This window comes from Gymnodraco acuticeps, unplaced genomic scaffold, assembly GCF_902827175.1.
Source record: "Gymnodraco acuticeps unplaced genomic scaffold, fGymAcu1.1, whole genome shotgun sequence".
Taxonomy (NCBI): Eukaryota; Metazoa; Chordata; class Actinopteri; order Perciformes; family Bathydraconidae; genus Gymnodraco; species Gymnodraco acuticeps.
The window spans coordinates 317322-329665 of record NW_022990097.1 but is presented as its reverse complement, the minus strand read 5'-3'; the positions used below and the strand labels follow the sequence as shown (position 1 = coordinate 329665).

At 39.3% G+C, this 12344-nt stretch overlaps 1 protein-coding gene across 1 annotated transcript in view; it reads right to left on the bottom strand.

The window, feature by feature from the left end:
- cep290 (centrosomal protein 290) overlaps positions 1-12344 on the bottom strand; it is an 87240-nt gene that overhangs the window by 47073 nt on the left and 27823 nt on the right. Inside the window, 6 exon segments of the mRNA XM_034216395.1 lie at positions 390-501; positions 1401-1574; positions 5241-5471; positions 6587-6689; positions 7487-7602; positions 7688-7837. Coding sequence (XP_034072286.1) covers positions 390-501; positions 1401-1574; positions 5241-5471; positions 6587-6689; positions 7487-7602; positions 7688-7837 — 886 coding nt within the window.

The following is a 12344-nucleotide window of genomic DNA, read 5'->3' as shown; positions in this document are numbered from 1 at the left end:
GGTAAGAACGGAGAAACCAGCTTGAGTGCGCTAGAATTTGAAAATACACAGCCGGAAGAAATCTGCCACTTCCTTACAGAGGCCCTCCTCCAACACACACGAACGCACACATGACCAATGAGGGCACGAGATAAGTTTGTGCCCAGATGGAAGGCTGACAGGCAGGTAGGCCATCCAGTTACTTTAGCCGGGCCGGCTCAGATGATTGGTCGTGCTTTTTACAGCATTACGGCTTCCACAGATGATATTTTGTTATGGATTTATTGTCAAAGCATTTAATCGGGATGTTAAGAGCATTCCATGGAATATAACAAAAAGTGTTTCTGAAGTGAATTACCTACCCCACCTTTAAGATCTGAGTACTGCTTCCACCTCTCTCCATTGTTTACCTGTTGTATTGACATTGTCCCATGCTTGTTCTAAAGTGTTCAGTTTCTCCTTCGTGATCTCCAGTTCTTTGTTCATGGCTGAGATCTGCTCCCGAAAAGACTCATTCTCACCCTGAGAGAAAAACAATACTGCATGTTAAGTCCATGCTAACAGTTAAAGGTCTCCTATTATACTGTTTTTCATCAATATATTACAGGTCTCAGATATAAACAACACATGTCTCTGAAGGGTTTGGCTCCAAACACCAAACAGATCATTGCAGCATTACCCATAATCCCCTCTGTTTCAGCCCTGTTTCCAAAGTGCTGATTCTCTGTCTGTTACTTTAGATGAAAATAAGGAGCCCCTCCCCACGCCCCTCTGAGAGACATTTGGTTACAAAGAACACAATGGTGCTCTAGGAGGAGATTCAGGTGATAAGGGGGGGGGGGGTTACCTTGGTTGCTGATTGGCTAATGGTTACACAAGCCAAACAATCGTCATGACATCATAAAGTGTCCAAAATCTGATCAGCTCATTTTCAGACAGGTTTTTATAGAAATGGATCAAAAAGAGAGAGAATCTTTGTTCCTGAAACTTTCAGAGTCTCTTTCCACAGAGGGGACACATGTTGATGTAGAAGAGACATGAAGAAGAGGGGACACATGTTGATGTAGAAGAGACATGAAGAAGAGGGGACACATGTTGATGTAGAAGAGACATGAAGAAGAGGGGACACATGTTGATGTAGAAGAGACATGAAGAAGAGGGGACACATGTTGATGTAGAAGAGACATGAAGAAGAGGGGACACATGTTGATGTAGAAGAGGGGACACATGTTGATGAAGAAGAGGGGACACATGTTGATGTAGAAGAGGGGACACATGTTGATGTAGAAGAGACATGAAGAAGAGGGGACACATGTTGATGAAGAAGAGACATGGAGAAGTGGCTTTTGCACAATAGGTGACCTTTAACAATAAAAAGGTGCATTTCTGGAGGTGTAGAGAATGTTTGAGTGTTTTATTACCTGCAAATGTTCCAGGTTGCTGGTTCTCTGAATGAGACGGCTGTCTCTCTGCAGCACGTCTCTGTATTTGACCGTTAGCTCCGTGTACTGCTTGTTGGCCTTCTCCAGCTCTGATGAGAGCACACTGTCATCCAAGGCCTTTTGTAACGCTGCTATCTTATAAGCAGCCATTTCCTGAAAATAAAACAGAAGAGCTGTTAAAGATGATTGTACGGCGTTAATAACATAAATAATATGACTTTTAGTTGGGAATTTTAAAGGGAGACAGTATAGGTTATCGCATCAATACATGATCATTACTAATAGATATCCCCATGAAACTTCTGCAGTTGTTTACTTACATTAAAACAAATTATTGTTGTATTACATGTTTTCTGAAATTTGACGTTTGAATATGCAAATAAGGCTTCCTATTTTTATATATTTTCTCATTCGCATTCATTTTCGGGACAGAAATCTGAACATTTGATGAAAGGGTTTCACAGAGGGAATTTGGGATATCTATGTTTTAATACTACATAAATCAGTATACTGTCAACTGCCATAAAAACTCCATGATTTAGGAAGAAAATGTTCAATAAATCAGGCAATGAATGATATATGAACAAGTACTACACACTATTAGCTTCTAAGCGTCTTTGAGATTCTAGAAAAGCGCTATACAAGTATCATGTATTATTATTATTAAAGTGGCTAATCATGAGAACAATGTCACTGTGAGAAAACAGCCTTTAAAGATCTGTAGTCATATATTTTGACATCTTGACCTAATATACTGTATATTAACACGACTCTTTCCTTATTGCTATATGCTGGTTTATTTCTATTTCTATTTTGAGATGTTTCTATTTTAGAATTCTTTATTTCTACTCTTTGAATGTGTTATTATGTGCAATGCATGCCTTGTTTTGTTTTATGCTGCTGCAACAAAAACATTTCCCAAATTGGGATTATAAAGTACATATTATCTTATCCTATCTACTGATTACTTCCATTAAGACAAGATTTGTTCTTAGTTTTCTGAAGACACATGTAAAATATCTAAAAGACACATCTAATGCTAACTTATGTTGAATTTAAAAGATATCCACCGATCAAATGGACAGTGCACTAGAATAAGACACCAACGTTTCAGGTGTTTTCTTTTAACTGGTATGGGAGAAGACACATTATGAAAGGATAATAGCCCTATCGCTCATATTTGACCAGTGCATGGAAAAACAATCTTTCTCCCGTTGTGTCTCGCCAAATACATTATAGTATTTGGCAAACTGGGTGAAATTCTCATATTCTGGTCCATGTTTGCCATAATATCTTCATATATCTTAATACTTTATGTGTTCACACTAGTTTGGAGTCAAAGACAAGACATTACAAATGATTCCTGCTGAAATCTTTGAAAGCTGTTGGACGCCTTTTACTTTTTCTACCCTGGAAATAAGATATTACAAATGGTTTTGCTACATCTGGTCAGAGATGGCAAAAGTACACACATCCTTTCCTCAAGTAGAAGTACAGATACGCGTGTTAAAACTACTCTGGTAAAGTAGAAGTACTGACTAAACTTCTTTACTCAAGTAAAAGTAAAGAAGTTGCTATTTTTATTATATGTAAACAATATTTGTAATCAGATGCAATTTTCTACCTATCATATGTATGCTGATGACACTATTGTATACTCATGTGCTCCTTCTCATGTGCTCCTTTGGCCGTTTCCAATTTAAAATCTGATTGGATCACGCTGCAGCATGCGCTTCTTGATTCCAAACTGCTTTTGAACGGTAAGAAAACCAAAGCAATGCTTTTTGCTCCCAAGTCAGCGTCCTCTTGCCTCTCCATTGACACCCTTGATGGCGTCTCTGTTGAGTTTGTCGATATCTACAAATATCTGAGCTTTTGGTTGGACAGAAATCTAAACTTCAAACACCATATTAAAGTTCTAACTAAGAAATTGAAATTCACTCTTGGCTTCCTTTACAGACTTAAATGTTGTTTTTCAAGTTCTTCCCGTAAAAGATTGGTCTCTGGCGTATTCCTGTCCCAGCTGCACTACGGTGATACAATCTATAGATTTGCCTGTCCCACTGTTTTGACCAAACTTGACCCACTCGACCATGCTGCACTGCGATATATATCAAATGCACCCGATAGGACTCATCATTGCACACTGTATAGCCTAACTGGATGGTCCTCACTTACTATGCGTAGGATGCAGCATTGGTTTTTATTCATGTATGAAGCCATTTTAGGAAAGCTTCCACTCTACATATGTGCCAGATCTGCTCCAGTTTGTGACTCTCACAACCTCAGATCCAGTGCCTGGATACGGGTCCAGGTTCCTGCTGTGCGGACTGAGGCTGGAAAAAGGAGTCTTTTTTATTATGGTCCTTGGTCTTGGAATGACCTTCAATCACGCCTCAAACTGAGGGCACTTGTCCCTATAGCCTGTATTAAATTGAAGGTGTCTGAAGTCCTTACCACCAGCTGCTCTTGCAGTAATAAGTAGTACCTTTCTTACTGTCCTAAATGTGCACAATGTAGTGACTGCTTTTCGTCTTTTTGTTTACTTAGTTGTGTTCTCTGTATTTTATGTTTGTGTTGTTATGTGTAACGTTGCTGCCTTCTTGGCCAGGTCAGCATTGTAAATTAGATTTGATCTCAATGCTTTTTATCTGGTTAAATACTTTTTTCTTTTCTTTTTTAAAGTACCCATAACTCCCAGCTGTTTTAAAGAGTACCTGACCTCCCTTTATATTAATAGAACAATAATGTCATTGTTAGCTAATGAATGTTTCCATGCTGAACAACGGCAACATGACAACGTTTCCATTGGTCCCTCTTCTTTAGAGAAGACCAGGAAATGATGGATACACGGATCGTGTTCAAATCAATAGGCACGCAATGACTCTAAAGAATAATGATCACGCATCAAACACACATTCAGACTAAAGGAACCAGCTGTTTGGAAAATGAGAGAAGTAGAAAGTACAGGTATTTGAGTTCAACATGTAAGAAGTAGAAAGTACAGGTATTTGGGTTCAACATGTAAGAAGTAGAAAGTACAGGTATTTGAGTTCAATATGTAAGAAGTAGAAAGTACAGGTATTTGGGTTCAACATGTAAGAAGTAGAAAGTACAAGTATTTGTGTTCAACATGTAAGAAGTAGAAAGTACAGGTATTTGTGTTCAACATGTAAGAAGTAGAAAGTACAGGTATTTGGGTTCAACATGTAAGAAGTAGAAAGTACAGGTATTTGTGTTCAACATGTAAGAAGTAGAAAGTACAGGTATTTGAGTTCAACATGTAAGAAGTAGAAAGTACAGGTATTTGAGTTCAACATGTAAGAAGTAGAAAGTACAGGTATTTGTGTTCAACATGTAACAAGTAGAAAGTACAGGTATTTGTGTTCAACATGTAAGAAGTAGAAAGTACAGGTACTTGAGTTCAACATGTAAGAAGTAGAAAGTACAGGTATTTGTGTTCAACATGTAAGAAGTAGAAAGTACAGGTATTTGGGTTCAACATGTAAGAAGTAGAAAGTACAGGTATTTGTGTTCAACATGTAAGAAGTAGAAAGTACAGGTATTTGTGTTCAACATGTAAGAAGTAGAAAGTACAGGTATTTGTGTTCAACATGTAAGAAGTAGAAAGTACAGGTATTTGTGTTCAACATGTAAGAAGTAGAAAGTTCAGGTATTTGGGTTCAACATGTAAGAAGTAAAAGTCAAAAGTCGTCAGAAAAATAAGGAGTGGATTAAAGTACCGATACCACAAAAATGTACTTAAGTACAGTAACAAAGTATTTGTACTCTGGTGGGATAAAACGTTTTTTTCTGTACCTTGTATCTCTGCAGGTAGCCCATCCTCTGGGTGACGGAGGCCTGCATGTTGCTGCTGTCGTCCTTCATCTTGCCGTTCTCCTTGCGAAGGTGCTGCTCTTGCTCCAGCAGCGTGGTGTAGCGCCTCGTTAGCTTCTTCTCGTTAACCTTCAGCAGCGTGGACCTTCGCAAAGCTTCGCTCAACTGTCTCCTGATTTCCTCTGGGTCCTTTTGAAGGGTGTCTAGCAGCTCCTGACGGGTGAAATTAAGGGTTTTTTGGGGGGGGGAACACAGCAGTGAAGCAAAGAGGATAATGGATTACAGTTTGACATCAAAGCAGCATTTTATTACTATACTGGAAAAATAAGACATTTCAGTGCTTTTTCCTGCATTTTTGTTCAAGTCAAATGTCTCTCATGTCATGTGACCCAAAGACTGGGAATCAAAGCATCACTACACTGCAAATTCCACTGCTTTATCTATTTGACATTCATTAAACAATTAAATTGACTATTAAAATGTAGCTGTTTTTATTCACTCAAATAAACGCAGCATTGTATCGTTACTCTGACCATAAGACACACCTTTTTTTAAATTAGTTTTTAATATAAATATCTTTATTAAAAATACTGTCTTTCTTTTCAATAGCTTTCAAGTCAACTCTAAATCAATGCAGCATTGTATTACAACACAAACCTCTTTTGGTTGAATGTAAGTGTTTTTCTATTTAATACACATTTCATTATTATTATTATTCGGCTATTTTAGTCTTCTCAATTTCCTCCAAAACATCTGACCGAATGATTCAAAAATCAGTGGGACATTGTATTAATAATAAGTCACACCTATTTTAATTAGATTTTATTGCTATTAATATAAATACTTAAATTAAAATTCAGCACTTTTTGTTGATGAAAGACTAATTTCTTTTCGAAAGCGTAATGTGAAACAATGATTTAAAATCAATGAGGCACAGACACGGTGTTATCATTTAAAAAACCACCGACACGTGTGTAATCTTATCCCAACATGTGCAAATACCAACGGTTGAAAGCTCTATCTTTCTCCTTCTCACACACTCTCTAGGGACTCGTTCATATTTTAGACTACAAGACAGAGTGAGTAGCCCCTCGGGTGTGTTTCACATTTATTAAGTGAGGGGTAGAAGTCGGACTGACATGCAGCAACAGGGATATAAAACATCTAGATAACATCTAGTCCCATACCGCAAGTTCTTCTGATAATTACCCATCTTTGAACATCGGGGTATATGTGTGTTTGCGTGGGTTAATGAGAGGCAAAGCGCTTGGGGAAAGTCTGCTAGAAAAATGCAACCCATCTTAGTCACTTTTCCTCGTCTGGCTTACGTTGAATTCCTGGATTTTAACAGCGTCCACCTGCTTCTGCTCCTCCAGCCTGTTCTTCCTCTCTGCAAAGGTTTCTTTCTCCTTTTGCCACTCCGTCTTTTCACTGATCAAAAACACAAAAGAATATTAGATTTTGCACTTACACAGAGAGTGAGAAAGTGTCCTGTTAACCAACCTGAGGTACTCTTTATAGTGGAGTCCAAACTAACTTAAAGGTCTCCTATCATGCTATTTTTAGGCAAACATGTCTATGAGGTGTTTTGCTCCAAACACCAAACAGATCATTCTAGCCATGCCTCATATCCCTCTATTTCACTTCCTGTTTCAAAAGTGGTGATTTGAGTATAAAGCTTTTTTTTTTTAAAGTAGGGGTCTGAGCTCATGCGGGACCCGGCATCTACTGTCTAAACTAAATACTGCCGTGATGAAACGCCATATCATGGATTATCAAGGATTCTCTCTGAAACAGTTTGGAGCTCAAAGGCTTTCTCTCTTGCCGGTTATACCACAAGGTGAGTTCCTTTTTACTTCCTGCTTCTTCACACACATGCTCTCCAGTACAGGTTAGCTCTGAGTGTTAGCGATGCTAATGTAAACCCCGACCATATTACGTCCAAAACAGTCGGGCATTGTTTCTGATAGCAACGTTTCTGATTGGGCCGTGGGTCCACATTTCAGATATTACGTCATATCGGACGCAAATCTGGATCAGCTCCGTTGTTCCCCGTTTTTAGAGATTTGGGTACGGAGGAAAAGAGAGAGGGTTTTATTTTCTGACGCTGCGTGAGTTCCCCGACACACCGGGGACACATTGATGTATAAAAGACATCAACAAGTGCATATTGCATTTTGCATGATAGGTCCCCTTTAAACAAGAGAGAAAGTTTCCTGTTAACCAACCTGAGGTATTCTTTATAGAGGAGTCCCTGTTGGTGGCTGATGACGGAAAACTTCTCCTTGTATTCCTCCAGCGTTCCTGTGAGTTTCTCCAGGGTTTCCTCCTTGTTTTTGAGCTCCTAATTAATCACATAAATGTTTCATTTATAGAACACACATATTGTTGATTTACAGCTTTCCCCTTCAGAGGTCAGTGGGACTGACCTGAAGGAGTCGAACAGCGTACTCGTTCAGAGGACTAATGACCTCAGTGCTGCCGGGATCCAGGGCCGCGGGGAGGGTCAGGGGTCGGAGGTCAGCCCCCTCACCGCCTGACCTCCTCAACAACTGCACCTCTCCTTCCAGACGGCTCACCTGACAAGCACAGAGCAAGACAATGAAGGTTCAGCAATATATCTAATATGTATATAGGACCCTGTTGGGAAAATACTGACCCTAACCCTAACCCTGCTGAATGTACTCAATATTACACATGATAACAAAGGTATCCCAACTGTAGCTGTGTACATGACAGGATGTATGATTAAGAGCATCAGGACTGTTTGAGGCATATGATAGCTATGTGATTAACATGATGATTCAGCCTCTATGGAGAGAGACATATGACAAGCATGATCATTTTTCTTTTTGTATTTCTTTTAATATAGTATATTTTAATATTGTTTTAATATTGTCTGCTTATCTGTATTATTGTGTTGCATTGTTGGAGAAGCCTGTGACCTAAGATTTTCAACGACATAATTACTCTGTAGCTATGTTAGTTTGACAATAAAGAACCTTGACATGGAGCTAATCTGAAGTAAACATTGAAGACTGCTTTCTATTCCTCCATCTTGTGACTGTGTGACTCCCTCTCTTGGATATCAGCATGTGAAGGACACTGTTCAGGAACTAGTTGATGCTCTGTATGTGATGACTCCTTCCATTCTGGAGAGGATCACAGATACGTGGATCCTGAGATTGAAGCTCAAGCCGGTGACGAGGGATTATTAACATTTTTGAGATTTTGAGAAAAAGTCATAATTCTTAGATTCTTTGAAAAAAAAGTCATAATTTTTGAGAAAAAGTCATAATTTTTTTTATTTTGAGAAAAAAAAGTCAGGATTTTGAGAAAAAGTATTTTTTTTTTAAAAAGTCAGGATTTTTGAGAAAAAGTCAGAATTTTGAAATGTTGAGAAAAAGTAATTTTTTTTTTAAAAAGTCAGGATTTTGAGAAAAAGTCAGAATTTTTTTTATTTTGAGAAAAAAAAGTCAGGATTTTGAGAAAAAGTATTTTTTTTTTTAAAAAGTCAGGATTTTTGAGAAAAAGTCAGAATTTTGAAATGTTGAGAAAAAGTAATTTTTTTTTTAAAAAGTCAGGATTTTGAGAAAAAGTCAGAATTTTTGGATTTTGAGGAAAAAAACTCATATTTTTGAGGGAAAAGTCAGAATTTTGAAATGTTGAGAAAAAGTCATTTTTTTTTGCAAAAGTCAGATTTTTGGACAAAAAGTCAACATTTTTAGAAAAAGTCAGAATTTTCAAAAAAAAGTCAGATTTTTCCGATTTAGAGAGAAACTCAGTATTTTGTAGATGGCAGGATGTATGATTTCCTACAAGAACCGACATTCCTCCATCTTGTGACCGTGTAACTCCCTCTCTTGGATATCAGCATGTGAAGGACACTGTTCAGGAACTAGTTGATGCTCTGTATGTGATGACTACTTCCATTCTGGAGAGGATCACAGATACGTGGATCCTGAGGTTGAAGCTCAAGCCGGGGACAAATTAGATTTTTCTAACAGATCCATATATATATATATATATGTTCAATTGAATTAGTTTCTTATTTTAAATGTACTTAATTGTACATCGTTTTAGTTGTATCTTTAATTGTATTCATCTCTAATCTGTGCTGTCCTGTTTTTCATTCTCACCCTGTTGCTGTCAAACTACTGAAGGGATTAATAAAGATGCATCTTATCTTAACTTCAGTGTGACTACAAATGCCATCAAATTGTTCCTCAGTTGACTTCTGAACAGGATCAATATAAATGCATAAGAATGAGTCTGTTTTCTGTAAAGGAACTAAAGGCATCATAGGAAGATCTTTATCAGCTTTACTCTGGAACCAGGGTCTATCTAACAAAGCTCATTTGAAACAGATACAACAAATAAACAGATTCATAGAGAGCACACCGAAACAAATGGAAACATATAAACAACAAAGTGCTGTAACAGAATGAAAGTGGAGGACTGGGAGATGAGTTATGAGATCTGCCTTTAGAGAAATGATTCAAAACGAAACAAGGCTGTCTTCTTGAAGAACAAATCCAAGAAGCATGTTCCTGTGTGTCCTGAGGGAGCCATCCTTCATCCGGTTGAATGTGAACACAAGCTGAAAAGTTGACACACATGTTTGTTTACATAGGCGGCGCGTGAGGCTCAGGTTTGGGAAGGCTAAATAACTTTTGTTACCTGACGCTGCCCGCCTCCGGCGTCTATAGAAAAGAGATCAACTCAGTGTGCGGAGTTTAAATCTCTCAAGTCATTTTACAGGATAAAGGAAATACAGTTTAAACTGCCCTATGCAGAGAAGACGCCGACGTGTCGCACTTATCATTCATATCACATCATCAATCAGATCATCGATCATATAATATCACAATATATTTCCTTATCTGAGTCAGCTGAGCCGTATCTGGCTGTGCAACACTCACAGTGTCACATACTGTATGCAGAAGTATTATTTTAAGCAACACATTAAGTTGACGAAACACTCAAATGTAATTAAAGTCAGATCCACTCGTGTCTTAGACGGGGCAGTGATATCATAAAACTGTTGTACGCTTTCAAACACTCGGTAGGCCTAGTTATTTTTTAACCAGTTGTTCTGTATTCTCCTTGTAGCAGCTCTGTGGCTTGTATCCTGGATTATATGTTTAAGTCATGGATGTTTAAAGTTCATATTTGTCTAATATTAGTTTACTTTTCATGAATGAAGTATGACGCTGCGCTGTCGGTACACTTGTCCCTGTTTGTGATTGGTCAAATGTTGCTAACCCCGCCCCTTTCCCGTGAACGCGCTCGCAGCTGGAGAGAAACCCCGGCTTGATTTACCGAGTTGATAACCAGCGCCGTAGGACCGCTTAGCGAGATCTCCTTTGTTGTTGTTAGTTAGTTTGCTACTCAAACATATCCAGGGTCTGTTGAACTGGCTTCGTAGCACAGGGCACAGGTGGCTGCATAGCAGCGCTAATGTCAAAGACACAAACATTATATTTTTATTTTACCAGGATGCAGTGACACAAATATTTGGGAAGGCTTAGCCTTCCTTAGCCTACAGCACCCGCCGCCCCTGTTTGTTTATCTCCTTTCTTGCACGAGCAGCACATGTTGAAAAGGAGAGGATCATTTTTGTTGGAGGAAATGTTCCAGTCGTGCTAATTACTTACAGACACATGAAGAATTTCAGGCATCGCCGCAATTCTCCATAAACCTGTCTCACGATGTAAATGTGTCTTGTTAACTACAGTCATATAAATATATGTATTGCGGTGATTGGAAATAACAGTTACGACACACAGCTGTAAATATTGTGAGTTTACCTTAATAAAAAAATGGTTTATTATCCTCCTGACTTTGAACAAACTCTGATGATTAATGTTCGAATGTGAGGCTGGAGAAAACGGACCAAGTGGAAAAAAAGTGGAATATACTGCTTTGTTTTCTGCCAAATGAAGGAATATAGACGCCATTAAAATCAATCCATCCATCTTCTCCCTCTTATCCGTGGTCGGGTTGCGGGGGTAGCAGTTCCAGCAGAGAGCCCTAAACTTTCTTTTCCCTGGCGACATCAACCAGCTCTGACTGGGGGATCCCAAGGCGCTCCCAGACCAGCGAAGAGATATAATCCCTCCACCTGGTCCTAGGTCTACCCCTTGGTCTCTTCCCAGCTGGACGTGCCTGGAACACCTCCCTAGGGAGGCGCCCAGGTGGCATCCTAACTAGGTGCCCGAACCACCTCAACTGGCTCCTTTCGACGCGAAGGAGGAGCGGCTCAACTCCGAGTCCCTCCCTGATGACCGAACTTCTCACCTTATCCCTAAGGGAGACACCAGCCACCCTGCGGAGAAAACCCATCTCAGCCGCTTGTATCCGCAATCTCGTTCTTTCGGTCATGACCCATCCTTCATGACCATAGGTGAGGGTAGGAACGAAAATGGCCCGGTAGACAGAGAGCTTTGCCTTCTGGCTCAGCTCCCTTTTCGTCACAACGGTGCGGTAAAGCGACTGCAGTACCGCTCCCGCTGCTCCGATTCTCCGGCCCATCTCACGCTCCATTGTTCCCTCACTCGAGAACAAGACCCCGAGATACTTGAACTCCTTCACTTGGGGTAAGGACTCATTCCCTACTTGGCGTGGACAGTCCATCGGTTTCCTGCTGAGAACCATGGCCTCAGATTTGGAGGTGCTGATCCTCATCCCAGCCGCTTCTAAAATCAATGTCCCTCTAAAATGTCATCAGTTAATTGTTTTATTCTATTAGACATGTGTGTCGAATTATCATATTAAGGGAAATGTAATCTTGTCAAAAATGTGTTTTCTGAGGTCAGAGTGACCTGGATTAACAAATTCTAAATCCTTCATACAGACGTTTGACCCAAATCTTAAGAAATTCCCACAATTCATGTCCTGAGATTTTGCAGTTACACAATGTGAGGGATGTTAGTTATTACAGAGTTTTATTATTTTATCAATTTGTGGGAAATTGTCCAGGTTAGCGAGTAAATTCCTGAGTTATGGCCAAACACATGTTTTGTAAGGACAAAGACTTTGACTTTAAAGGGCCCATATCATGCTTTTCTGGTTATCCCCCGTCCC